This window comes from Grammomys surdaster, unplaced genomic scaffold (genome assembly GCF_004785775.1).
Source record: "Grammomys surdaster isolate TR1022 unplaced genomic scaffold, NIH_TR_1.0 251, whole genome shotgun sequence".
NCBI lineage: Eukaryota > Metazoa > Chordata > Mammalia > Rodentia > Muridae > Grammomys > Grammomys surdaster.
Window position 1 is genome coordinate 555,976 of NW_021604692.1, and position 14,521 is coordinate 570,496.

General features: G+C 43.4%; 1 protein-coding gene across 2 annotated transcripts in view; it reads right to left on the reverse strand.

The window, feature by feature from the left end:
• Positions 1-14,521, reverse strand: part of Abhd12 (abhydrolase domain containing 12) — a 68,670-nt gene that overhangs the window by 12,443 nt on the left and 41,706 nt on the right. The window contains exons 1-4 of one of the 2 annotated variants that reach the window (XM_028775004.1): positions 13,908-13,974; positions 13,484-13,608; positions 4,458-4,563; positions 2,304-2,423 (exon numbers count right to left, since the gene is read on the reverse strand). In XM_028775004.1, the coding sequence (XP_028630837.1) occupies positions 2,304-2,423; positions 4,458-4,563; positions 13,484-13,608; positions 13,908-13,936 (380 nt within the window). In that variant the 5' untranslated portion in view covers positions 13,937-13,974. Of the gene's footprint in view, positions 1-2,303; positions 2,424-4,457; positions 4,564-13,483; positions 13,609-13,907; positions 13,975-14,521 lie in introns of those variants that run through there. The other variant, XM_028775002.1, reaches the window with a different exon arrangement.

The window sequence follows — 14,521 nt, forward strand, 5'->3', positions numbered from 1 at the left end:
ACCTGCATGTATGTAGTGTATATAAACAGACACAGATATATATTTTTTAAAAAAATAAATCTGGGATCCCAAAGCCCTTTTCAAAGAAAAGCCTGTGGTAGACAGATGACTCTCTGGATCCAACTAAGTGGCATCAAACTTATTTTCAGCACCTCAGGGTATTTCTTAATTATCATATGTAGTTTTTCAATAGGAACAAATACTTAATAGCCCTAGATTCAAGAGATACATGGAAACACAACACACTTCCATCCTGCCTGCCCATGCTACCCAGCTCTCCCCAGCATCCTAGGGCCAGGACCACCTGTGTGCATGGAAACTGTGTCAAGGAACTTGTCCAGGTACCTTCCCATTTTGCCACTTATTTCCTAACTGGACCCCCTGGTCATGGATCTCCTTTCCATGTGCTGCCTCATCAGGCTACACTGATGTCCTTTCACATGCCATACACACATGTGGACTATAGCTAGACATAGTGAGTCCTGGACCAACCTGCTGGACCTTCATCAGGAGGCCTTTGTTAACTCATAGTATATGAGAATGGCTAGCTCCTCAGCAGAGTAGGATCTTAACCAAGCATTTAACCTATGTTCCTTCTTTTATAATGAGCACTGAGGCCATTACAGCTATATGGTGAGTGGGAATGCCATTCCAAGGACACACGAATGAGTTCAAAGAGTAAAGCCTATGCACTGCAGCACAAACATGCAAAGAAATGTGTTCAAGTCCAGAAGGAAATCATGCCAGATACTTTTAGTTATCTTTGTAAGACAGCTTTCCTAAACGCTCCAAACTCCCACCATTGACTGAAAACAGAAAGTGGGCCTGAGAGCTCGGAAAGCTACCCCTTCATTATTCAAAGGTCTGATTATTCAGACTGATGGGCAGGGATTGTGCTTGGGGAGGGAGGGATAGCCAGAGAAGCATCTCAGCAAGTGAGCCAAAGCATTTAAGAAATGGGGTGTAGACAGAACTAGACAGAACGCAGGCACTATAGGCAGTCTCCGGGAGTAGGAGGGCACAGCAAAGCTTTGAATGTCATATTCTTTTTAGACATAAAGCTACAGGAAAGCTTTGTCCTTTTTATTTAACACATTACTATTAGAAACATGTGCCATAGCCAACTACAATTTTCTGATTAATGGAAAGATGCTATAAGAGCTGTTTATAGCTACTTGGTCTTTGAAAAGCAGAAGTGAAACCTATTGCAGCCTGTCTTCAACAAAGCAGATTGCAAACTCTACAGAGCAGTAGCCAAACATTCTGCTCTTGGCACAGAGACCAGCCTCGTGGGCAGTGCTTCTGGGTTCTTTCTACAATGCCCTCTGCATGGCTCCATAGCAGATACCTACCCAGGATCGTCTTCCCTTCTAAAAAAGACCCATACATTCTTTTTCTTGCTGTTTCTACCTATAAAAGGTCTATCCTGAAGCTTGCCCTGCTGGTGAAGGGCTGCCTCCATTCTGGCTCCTTCAGGCTCTCTCATAGGCAACCCAAAGGAGCATAGAAAAGGGGACCCTGTTTTTTTCAAACAATGCTCTTCTTTCAAAAATGTACCTCCTCTGCCCTTTCTGAACAGCATGCTGTGGTATAAAAAGAATGTGGGCTTTCAGGTGGGAGAGCAGCTCCAGCTAAAGCCAGCCTGAAGTCCAAGGCCTTAAACCCACTCACAAGAAGCATTTGAGATAAAACAGAAAGGCTCAAATGAACAAAGTATGGACTTTTTCAATAGTGCACCAGGCCACACTGATGTGTGGTGTGTGAAGACTGCCAGGAGACAGCTCACATACACAGACAGCTAGGACACACATGTTCATACATGTTCATACATGCTCGACATTCAGCGTCCCTTCTGGCCACTTCTCAATATGCTCTGCCTCTTTTTAGAAGTGTGAAGAAAAAGGGAGAGGAAGAAGAAGGAGGAAGAGGAGGAAGAGAAGGAGGAGGAAGAGTGCAGAAAGAAACACCCTATGGCTAGAGGAGCTCAGTCTCTGACAGAAACACATCTCCGTCCACGTGTTCAAGGTGCAGCTTCCAACACTGCTTGCTGCTCAGCACTGTCTCCAAGCGAGCTCTGGGCAGGGCAGACTCACAGGTCCTTAGCACACAGGTCTGCCTCCGAACTCTCCCAGCCACAGAAAAACTGTACCTTTCCTTTGTTCTGGAGAAGCTTGGCATGCAGTAGGTCAGTAAACTGGATTACAAAGACCACAGGCCTGCTTCACATAGTCTAAGCTAATACATTTTCAGCCTAGGAAGGAGACAGGTACTGCACAGAGGTCGTACCACTTGTGTGGGCTTACCTGGTGCCTGCATTCCCATGCAAGTATAGTATGATGGCGTGGTTAGAAGCCAGGGCATCTTCATACCACATCTGGTCCTTCCCTTGGGCATTCTTCCACCAGACAGAGGGGATGGTGTGCCTGGAGACAGAAGCAGAGAGGGGCAGCAGAGTCAGATGCCCCTTCTGCACACAATGGCACCTACGTTAAGGTCGTGGACAAGACAGAAGGGTGGGTGGCACATTATCTCACCCCTAACAGAAAAGTAACTGAAACTGTAAGCCGCAAGCTCAGCTGCTGACCACCTTAGAGCGAACAAAGGCCTCTTGCTGAGTCAAATAGCTTGTTCAAATGTGAGAGAAATCTGTCCTGCATTAGCTGGTAGAACTTTCTTGCATTCTAGAGCCACAAATACATGGTTAAGTTTACCAACAGGCAGGCTGGCCCAGGCTCTTGGATATTGCTATTCTATTTGGCCAAACTCTCCTTCAGAGATATACAAAGGCCAAATTGAATACTGTTAACCACTGGGGAGGGTCTTAATTGATGTCTACTTTTCTTCTAAAAATCTTAGCCAAATTCACTCTAGATGTTAATGACATAAATGTTTTAAAAATCAAGTAGCCATGTCCTTATTATTTTAATGCATTTCTCTTGTCCATTCATGAGGACACATTTTTGTGTTTCTAGCCACTGTAATGACCACTCCCATACAATCACAAGTCACAGTCCCAGACACCTAAGAGGCAGGATGATGCTAGGAGTTCTCAGCCAGCCTAGGTAGTGTATAGTATTGATGGGGTGGTGGGGCAAAGATGGTAGGCCTGTTTTAGACGGTTGGAGCTGACATTCTCCTAGAAGCCAGACTATCCCATTTGGAACTCTTGGCAGAGGCCCAGTGTGCACACTTCCAACCTGTTGGTAGAGGGCAGCTGACACTGAGCTGATTAGCCAAGAATGGTCCTTGCACTCAGACTCCTGCAGAAGAGGTGGGAGAATCTGAAGGCATGGAGGTAAGAGCAGATGGGAATACAGCCTTCTGTTTCCCAAGGCTCAAGGTCATGGAACAATCTAGGCAGACAGGCAAGGCGACAGCTGTCTACTACCTTGAGATTTGTGTGGCAATCACTCTAACACTCTGGGTACTTAACAATGTGCATAGGTGCTGTCAGTGCTTTGGCTTAAGTGCCACCATGACACTTCTGAACAAGACAGAACCTTACTCCTGGTTAAGGGCCAATCATTCTCCCCATATAAAGCCCCATACACAGCTTCAGGTCAAATTCTTGACAGTCCCAAAAGCACACACAGGTCAGCTACTGCTCAATTAAATCAAACCAGAAAATCACAAAAAGACTCTACTCCCAGTGTCCACCGCTGAGAACAAGAGCCTCCCTTCTTGTTCTCTACCCTTTACCAAAGGCTGTAAAGTGAAGCATCTGAAGGTCCTCTCATGCACACTGGCAGCCTACTTACTGGGTTCATTTACAAACGTCTCACATACACGGTGGGTTTCTGAGGCTGCAGAAAGAGACTGTATGGCAACTGAAAAATAAACCCAGCTAAGATAAAGGGGCAGTTATTCAGAGCTGCTTCTGAGAGAAAAAAGAAAACACTGATGCAGGTCTGGCCAATTTGACCCATTTGTTAGGAATCATCACTTACACAAAAAGCCATTGAAATCAATTCCAAGGAATCTACAGAGAAGCCACATGGCTTAAGTCCAGTGTGAATTTATGAAAAAAACGTAAACATCCCTCTCACAGGCCCCTGAGAAGGGCTGCAGGCAGTAGTCATTCACATTTCTGAAAAGATACATTCAAGTCTGTATTTCTCATTGTGTTCTTATATTCTTTTTGTCTCTAGATTGTTTGGTTTGTTTGTTTAAAAAAAAAAAAACTTTGGAAATAAGACTCTAAAAACAATATGGTTACAAAACCTTTGCTGTTTCAAAAACCTCAGGAGAGAGTTTGGTGTCATGTCACCCTGCACCACTGGGATCAAATTTAGCTGAGCTCTTCCCTTGGCCTTAAGTATAGATGAAGATTAAAAACAGGCAACAGTACCCCAAGTCCAGTGTCAAGGACAGCGCCTGAGCTGAGCTCTTGTAGCCTCCTGAAGAGGCCAAAGAAGCTAGTGTCTCTCTCTCCTGTATCAGTGGTTAAAGACACTCACCAGACTCCAATAGTCACATCAGCCTCTGGCTGGAGGTAGTAATTGCAGGTGTGATTCAAACCTTGATCCTGTGGTTTTTTTAAGTCAATGAAATAGGGAACCCTCACTGTAGGAAACAAAGAGATGAAGTCAAGGTTAATGGAGAGGACAAATACACACAAAGAAACATTTCTGCTCACCCATGCATTCACACTTGAACACACAAAGCACACACTCCACTATGATAAATACACCCTCACAATATATGTATTGACAAATATATACCCCATACCCACAGCATAAGTGAAAACTCTCAACAGCACCAAGTACTTTTCTGTCAGAATTTTGCCACATGAGAGGCCCACTTCAGGGAAGGGGTAAAGCTAAAAAACACTGAAATACAGTTTGAAAACACTGCAGTAAGGGCATAGCCAGAGTGGAGCCTGGAACCAGAAGTTTATTCAAGTGTGAGACTGCAGCAAGAGAAGGGAAGGTCTTTAACAGGATAAGCTGGCACAAGATAGGCTGAGACACAGGGGAAAAAAACCTGCAGACGAGCTTAGCTGAGGCTCAGCTGAAGGTTGGGTCCAGGGAGCTGGCAGAGGCATTGGTAAAGGGATAATGGATAAGATGACTGGGGTATAGGAGGGAAAGAAGGGACAGAGGTTCTCAAGTTTCTGGCACCATCATTTAACCCAGAAAAGACAGCAAAATGGATGAAAACTAGAACCCTGTTCAAAGTGAACTACAGATACTATGCAGAGTCTTACAGCTAACCTTCATTTGCCAGCAGGGCCATAACTGGATAAACCAAATGTAGTTGGTATGCTACAACGGGAGATCATGGAAACATCAGAATGGGAAACATGCAGGACAGGGTAATTGAGAAGGACCCTGCCCCACTGTCACTGCAAACACAAGCAAAGGACATCAACACTGGTAACCATACCATGTGTGACTGGGAGAGGGAACACAGAAAGACAATGCCATGTGTGAGTGTGCAGAGAGACTTAATTTTTTTCTGTATATAACACTCTCCTTTACTGCTATGGCAAACAACTTCTGAGGAAAAAATTAATGGGAAAATGAAAAATTTAAATGAATATACCAACAAAACATAAGCAAGCCCCAAGATGTAATTTATCCTTACCATGGGGAGAGTGACAAAGAGCAGCATGGTCCTGACTTCTGGGTGACCATGATCTCTAGAAGGACTCCACTGACACTTTTTTGTTGTTGCTGTTTGTGAAGAGGATGAGTTTCAAAGCTAACTTCATACATCGTGTATTAGATCTAACTCACTTCCTTCAATGCCTCTTGGCCTCGATGAACACTTGCTGAATAAATGAACCATCTGACTCATGAAGACACAGGGATACACACGCTCCTTCTACAGAAACTTCTCTGAGCATCTCCCCCAGGCCTTCATGAGAGAGGAATTCTCGCCAGGACTGCAATTCCAATCACCGCCTTCCTAATCCACATTGCCCTGAAAAAGCAAGCTCAAGTTTTAAAGCTCCTCTTAAGTTTCTGTTACATGCTGAATTATGTTCTCCCCCAAAATCCCAGAACTCAAGAACATGACCTCACTTAAAAAGCAGGTCTCTTCAGTGTAACAAATCTTAAATGAGGTCACCAGAGTAACCTCTAATCCACCATGATTAATATATTTCTAAATAGGGAGACCACGAGAAGATTGTGAGTAGATGGAGTGATGTTTCTACAAGCCAAGACATATCAAAGACTGCAGGCCACTGCCAGCTGATGAAATAGGCAGGAGATGGTGGAGTGCTTGCCCACTATGGACAAGACCCTGGAGTTCCATCCCTAGTACAGGAGGAAGGGAGGAAAGAGAAGAGGAAGAAAGGATGGATTCTATCCAGGTGCCTCAGAGGTACCAATACTTAGATCTTAGACTTTCAGCCACTGGGACTGTGAGATCATTTTTGTTTAAGCCACCCAGTCTGTAGACCTGTCAGAGCAATGGACACAGTCATTCTAAAGCACTCAGATTTTATCCTGACATCAGTGTTAGTGGAGACTTGGGAGTTCTCTGACATATAGAAATGAGACCAAGCAAAGAATACAAGCAAGGCTCCAGAATACAATGGGGCTTCAGCTTACAAGCAGAAAGGAGCTAGCACTGGCTACTCCCTGAACAACATGAGGAACAGGCCTTGACTGGTTGGCCTGAAGGTGGAGCAGAGGCTGTAGATGCTAGGTACTAGAGCTGCTGGAAGATCTGCAGGGTCAGGAGACCAGCTCCACAGAGGATCAGTAGTCTGCATGAGGGCTGAACAGAACCTGACCTAAAGGCGGTGGTGGCACAGAAAGGAAGACAGAAATGACAGATCTTTTCCTGCTGCAGCCACCCATCAGAGAGCTAAGGTAACAATGGGACTCATGAAGGCTCTGATCAGAAAGAAGTCTACTTCCTGTGCTGTTGACACCAATCTCATGCTTCCCTCTACAACATTACCCACACACTTTGGAAACTTGAAAGCTATAGCCTCATTTGCAGGTGAGGATAAAATAGGTTACAAAGAGAAAAAAAGAAAAGAACTTAGGAAGGAAGAGAAGCAGAGAAGCCATCCAGTTCGCCTTTGTTGCCAACTGTGTGTGTGTGTGTGTGTGTGTGTGTGTGTGTGTGTGTGTGTGTGTTAAACTTTAACATAACTGATAGAGCCAAAACTGTCTACAGAGATATGTGTCTTCCTGAATTTCCTGAAGCCATCTCAGATAGGCATGTTAAAGACAGCCAATGAGCTGTGCTTAGTTCATGAATATCTAGCATATCAGCACTCCTATCTCGTCCCTAAATAAATAATGCACATTATAAAGCCACTTTTCAATTTTATTCACAAGGGTAAATTCTTTAAGAATAAGTATACCAGCTCATATATTTTCACCTAATCTTTAACTTTCACCTAGGCTTTTTTTGCATTTAAGTTTGTTTAATCTTTAAAACTTGTTGTAAGTTACCACAGAACTATACATAGTTGTTGTAAAGATGCTTAAGCATCCTTCTTTTTAAAAATTTATTATTGCATCATATGAGTATGAGTACAGGCATTCATGTGTGTCCCATGGAATGTATGTGGAGGTCAGAGGACTTTTAGGAGTTAGTTCTCTCATTCTACTATGGGTCCTGGGGATTACACTTAGGTCATCAGGCTTGTGCATTTTTATCTGCTGAGCACCTTACTGAACCGCTGATGTTAGCATCTCTTGAAAAACCAAGCCCCATGTGTTGTATCATGTACTACCCTTTTTTTATATGACTATGGTGACTTCCAAGAGAAATGTCCACTGTAGGTTCATGTTTCTTAAGACACTATGGTGGTGTTGGGGCACGGGTTGGCAGACTGGGTTAGGGTGATACAGCCTTGCTGGAAGAATTAGATCACTGGGTATCAGCATACTTGCAGTTCTCTCTCTCCTTTGTGTTTACAGTTGGAGATGTGATCTCTCAGATACCTGCTCCTGCTACATGCCTGCTGCTTGCTGTTATGTATTTCCACTATTATGGACTCGTATCCCTCTGGAACCATAAGCTAAAAAACTCTTTCTTCCATAAACTGCTTTTGGTCACAATGTTTTATCATAGCAACAGAAAAGCAACGAATACAATGACTTTCTTTCTAAACACTTAGAATAAACTCACATATTTGCTTCTCTCTGGCTCATCCTGGAATCCTTTTCTGCAGTGTAGTCAAGAATCTATCTTTACTTGAATAGAGATCCCTAAGGAGGAAGAGAACTCAGGCTGCTGGTAGTTATGCTGGGCTGTGTGGCTTGCCACTGCTGGCAAGGTGACTCTCTTAGTAAAACTATAAAGGTCCAAGTCAGGTGTCCATTGGTAACATGAGACTCATATTATCAGTCCTGCCTCTGAAGGTGGAGTCACAGCCACTGTCCTTAAGGGAGAAAGGTTTGGAAAACTTGTTTTTCCTAGTTTGCCATCCTAACATACTCAATATTTTGTACAGGAAGGAGGCCAATATAGAAAGATGAAGCATCCTGGGATTCTGAGATTCTGGGATTCTAGATGAATTCCTGGCCAAGTGGTTTTCTGAAGATTAACAGCTAATCGAGAAAGTTCCAAGCCAAGGAAATTCAGGAACTGGGAAATTTTGTTCTATACAACCAGATCATCCCAGGAAGCTGGTCTGACAGTTCACCTTTATTCCTGATTTACTCAGCCATGGAAAGGGACACATAGGGAATACCCTACAGTCAGCAGATACTGCCCTTCATGTCTTTGTTTATGCAGACCTTGACAGCGGGCCTGTTGAGTCCCCAGGTTTACACTGCCTCTGGAGAGCTATAGTTACAGGAATCACCTGGCCAATGTGGGTCTAAATAATCAGAAATGCCACATAGCAGGAAACTGGGATAAGGAGTGCATTAGGGGGAGGTAGCTTCTTGAGTGCAGTCATGTCATTGCCTGTGGGGCTCACTCTTTCTCACCATACTGACTCCCTCTCCTAAGTGGTTATCACATCTCTCTTAGCCATCAACCCTTTGTGATCCCCATTATTGTGGGACGCTGCCTGAACCCTACCCTGTAGAGGCACTGATTTATACAATAGCTAAAATAGAAGCAGAGTATGTGAGTCAAGGGCATCACAACAGAAATGGGCCCCCACACAGACCATTCATTACTCCACAGATGTGGTCTAGCTCAACACTACCTCTCACAGGTTCCTTGTAAACAGGACTTGACTATACAGGTCAGAAGCCATACCTGCAGGTCTCTGGCTTCTCCAGACTTTCATTTACTCTAACTACGGCCATGCTGCCATGTATCAGCAATCAAAAACACCAAGGAGCATGACTTGGAACAGATCTTCCACATATAGGCATTCAGTAAAGAGAAAGTGAATAAATATGCAAATGAATAGAAAACAACTTGATTTATCACAGTTTTATGAAAGCTAATCTGGGAAAGTATCTGAAAAGGTAGAAGGCTGGAGCTCCTAGGCTGGCATGGGCATTTGTGACTGCCTGGGGAATCTTTGCTATCAGGCTACATCTCATTCCATCTTTGTGAGTAACAGAACTAACTGCCTTGTACCAGGTGTGGTACCAACAAAGGAAGGGCTGGGCAGGTTATTTGGGTTTTTATCAATTCCAATTACTTTATAAGGTCAACCAGAGGCTTCCACAGGAGATGAAGAGGTAAGAATGAAAGTTATGAGGGGTTTAACAGGGACTGCTCAGGGAAGGACGGAGGAGGCTAGTGTTTAATACAGCTAAAGCATTTCTCAAGAAAGTCTGAGTTTCTCCCTTGCCTCTGCCACTGAACCAAGACTTTTCCCTTGCTGGGAGACATGTTCCTAACCCTTGAGACAGGATAAAAAAGGGACAGCGGAAGCATACTCTATCCCCTCAGACCTCAGATACCAGACATCGCCCAAACATCACTGAGATGGAATTAGACGTGGGAAGGAACATCAGGACCTAAGAAGCATACTCCTAGGAACTGGCGCACACAAACCAGACTAGCAGGCAATAAAATACAGTACTAACAATGTTTCTCAAAGGGACTGTCACTGTTATTTATTCCAGTTACTGTTTGTCACTTAACTGTTTTCTTTTTTGAAAGAACTCCTTTTTTTTTTCCTTCCTAAGAAAATGCATCTAAAGGAGGGTAATGTCTTAAATCAGAACTTTCTTTTAAACTTATCTATCGGACTGTGCATTTATTTTCAGATAAATCTGCTATAGACTCATGACTACATTAACCCTGTCCTAAGCACAAAAGATTGTCAGCCCAAGTCCTGCCTCCCATCTGTAAGACAAAAGAACAGAGCTTGTACATACACAGACCTTTCTGGCTTGAGATAAAACCCCAGCCCCAAAGCCTCTACTGCTTTCCAGTCCAAAAGGGAGATAGGCACATATACAAAGTTTGTCACAAATAACTAAGTAAGCTCTGAACCATTCATTTTGCCCCTTCCTCCCAGGAGTGCAAAATGCACTCCTGGAAAGCATGGCAGAAAGGGACAGGCCAGTGCTGCTGTAGGAAAGGCTATGAGGATAGCTAACCACTGCCCTAAAATGAGCACACCAGTGACAAGATATTATTTATTCTTTGTTGTGGGTGGTGTTTGTCTGCTAGTGCACAGGAATGGAGGTCAGGAAACAACTTTTTAGAGTTGGTTCTCTCCTTCTACCTTTACATGTGCGTGCATGTGTGAGTGTGTGAAGTATGTGAGTGTGTGAACGGTGTGTGTGAGTGTGCATGCCTGTATGTGTGTGTCTTTGTGTATTGTGTGTGTGTGGTGTGTACTTGTATGAAGGTGTATCAATATGTGAGTGTGAGTGTGTGTGCGTGTGTATATGTAAGTGGATTGTGTTTGTAGGAGTGTGTGTATGAGTGTGTGTGAGTATATGTATGTAAGTATGTGTCTGTGTATGCGGTACATGTGCATGTGTGAGGGTGTGTGGTATGTGTGAATGTGAGTGTGTGTGAGTATGTGTATGTAAGTATGTGTCTGTGTATGCGGTACATGTGCATGTGTGAGGGTGTGTGGTATGTGTGAATGTGGTGTGTGTATGGATGTGTATGTGTGTAAGTGAGCTGTATATGTTTGAGTCTGGTATGCTTTGTGAAGGTGTGTGGTATGGGTAAGTGTTTATGAGTGTAATGTGTGTGAATGTGTATGGTATGTATGGCGTGTATGACTGTAAGTTTGTATATGTGTATGAGTATCTGTATGTGTGTGTGCTGTGTATTCATATGTGTTTATGTGTGTGAGTGTATGAATGTAGATATGTGTGTGTGTGAGTGGATGTGTGTGTATGCATTAGTATGTGTGTGTGTGTGTGTGTGTGTGTGTGTGTGCGTGTGTGAATGTAGCTATGCTTGCTCAAGCAGAGGCTAAAGAATGATGACAGGGTATCTTTCTTAATCATTTTCCCGCTTTTGTTGGGGGAGAAAGTCTCACTATCTGGCTGGCATGGAATTGATTATATAGACCAAATTACTTACAGAGATCCACCTGCCTCCGCCTTCCATGTGCTGGGATAAAATGAGTGCATCCCATGCCCAGACTCCACCTTAGTTTTTGAAACAGAATCTCTCACTAACTCTGGAGCTTACCCATTTCAGCTAAGCTGATTAGTAGGTGAGCCCCAGGATCAGCCTGTCTCAGCTACCCAGCACCAGGATTCCAGTGCCACCACACTCAACTTTGTATGTGGGCACTGGGGATTCAAATTTAGATCCTTATTCTGAGTACCAAGCACTTTATCCACTGAACCACCTCCTTAGCACAAGTAAGTTTAAAAACAAACAAACAAACAAACAAACAAACAAACCCAGAAACCCAGAGACAGATTTTTATCCTCTCACCCCTTTAGAATCCTGCTCAGGGAGGGAAGGAGTTCACTGCTACAGCACTCGTGCAGCATGTGAGGCCCTGGGTTCAAGTCCTACTACTTCAAAATCAATACAATCCCAAACAAACCTTCCCCAGGACCCTCTGCTCCACGCTACAGAAGTTAGAGGGGAGCATCAACCTGAGAGGGAGCTATCTTTTTTTTTTTTTTAAAGATTTATTTATTTTATGTATGTGAGTACACTATAGCTGTCTTCAGACACCAGAAGAGGTCACTGGATCCATTACAGATGGTTGTGAGCCATCACGTAGTTGCTGGGAATTGAACTCAGGACCTCTGGAAGAGAGGTAGCCATCTTACAACTTCCTCTCTGTAACACAAAGTGTTGGGAAGGGGCATGAACCTGGGGGACAGCCCATGCCAGAGCCTCCTGTTAGAGACACGTGACTGGACTAGAGAACTCAAAGCTCTGTGCCTGTGGCAGAGTTACTATCTCTTCAGAAAACCAGCCCTGTAAAACTGTGCAATGTGTCTAATGAACCCCGTAGAAGCTAGTGGGGGAAAAATCCAACGCAGATCTTTGCTGGCGCTTGACTCTGTGCCAAGCAGCAGAGAGCACAGGCCTAGGCTTCCTGGGTCAGTTCTAAGGCTCTACCGATAAATTATAGCCCTTGTGTCTTCATGCAAATCCCAGTGTCTTTTCTGTACCTTCTCTTATTAAGGGGACACTAAATCTGAAAAATAACGCTCCTTGGTTTTTGTATGGTTTTGTTTCTTCTTAAGTTTATTCCTTACAAGTTACCAAACTTAGAGATCATAAATTCCTAGAAGTTTGAAAAATTTCCAATTGAAAACTAAAATGCCTCCTAATATACAACACATGTATTCCTGTTTCTCTTACTAGTTTAAAGAATAGAAATTCCTTGTTAGTATATTCCAACTTTCTGTAACTAACATTGACCACGGCCATTTTCAAGGCAATCATTAATTCCTCTACCCTCCTTTGCCTCATCTTGGGTATAAAAATGGTATTTCTGAAAAGGCTGTTTTTACTAAACACACCAGTAACTCTCTTCTGCCTCATAGCACAGTACTTTCTCACTTCTCCCTCCCTCTTACCCTGCAAACAGCTTTGAAATCACAAAGGGTCCATTTAACTCAAGGACCGAACACTGTTTTGTAAATAGTACACGATTCCACAAAAATAAAACTGTATCAAATTTTTCTTTTATGAGAAAAAAAGCAGGTTAAAAAAAGAAAGAAAAGGAGCAATAATAGCAATTTAAAAAACCGCACAAAGCCTCATTAGTATTTTAAAGACAGTGTTCTTTTCTATGGTTTCAATGAACCTAGACTACATAAGTGACAACATGTCTCTAATATGGCAGTTTCAGACAACTGTCAACATTTTTATCTACTTTGGCTCAAGAGAGGTAATCACCCATAGTCACCTAAGTACCCACATGCAACACTGGATGGTAATGCCATCCCTGCCATGTCCCTCCCAGGTCACAGACTCACTCTATCCCTGAATCTAGGTGGTGGCTCTATTTCCTTACACACTGCACACTTAAAATCTGGACATTTTATTACATGTAAGTTTGATCTCAATTAAAATAAAAAATACCCTTTAAAAGCAGACACCTCCATGAAAATAAACTCTAAGTAAAATTAAAGGAAAATTGATACAGAGGACTTACCAAAATTTAAGAATATCAGTTTGGCCTGTATCCCAGGACACAGTTTGACAAGAAATGGAATGGCAATGTAGAACCCCAGAACACAGAGAAGTATCTTCCTTAGTCGGAACCACAGGCTCTTTCGTCTATGAGACAGAACCAATACGGGTCATAAGGCAGTACAAACAATTTTGCCATTTATTAACAGCACCTGTGCTGTCTAAACAAGTGCCACAGGCATCTTTCCATAAAGGGGGCACTGCCACTGATAAAAGTGGTCTCTCATCAGCATTTGTTAAAATAATTGAGATAGTCCTTTAAGTTTTCAACTATACTAGAGGGAACGTTTTAATTCTTAAAAGGCAAAGACATAGTCCTATTGATCTGTTATACTGACCCCTGGGTAAGACTCCAGCAGAGACAAGACCCTCAGAAAGCATCCCACCTGATATCAGACCCCCTCTTCCACCTCATCCCGGCAGAGTGGCTTCTCTAGGTCTTGAAGCCTCACTGCTGCTAAACTGCTTTGATCTAGCTCAGTGCTAAGTTACTCATTAGCTATTCGTGGGAAGCAGGAAGTGCTTACGCCCAGAACATCACAGAACCTGCCCAACCAGGTCCCAGAGACTGCAGAGGCTGAAAGTGAGACCAACCCTTGGGCCCATCCCATGGAATCCCTATCAGGAGGGCTGGTGCCTCGCTCTCAAGACTCTTGTGATTTCTCTTCTCAATGCTCTTTTAAAAGTGTCTCCACCCTTTTCAAACCTGTAGTCTGGTGCTATCTTCTACGTTTAAAAAAAGGGGGGGGGAGGAAAGGAGGGAGGGAAGGGGGATGGAGGGAGGTCAACTTATGTTTATTGCTGTCATCCAAGAGGTTAAAACTGAGGTATTAAAACAGGGGCTGTCACAAAGGACTTGACCAGCTCACACAGGGCCCTCAGTTCTAGTACCACTCACACCCAGTGCTCTAGCTCAAAGCCAGTCTGGGCCACATTTTTGTTTGCTTTTAGTTTCTTCTTGGTAAGTTCTTTTAATGTTGTAGAGAGTAGGAGTTTTCCA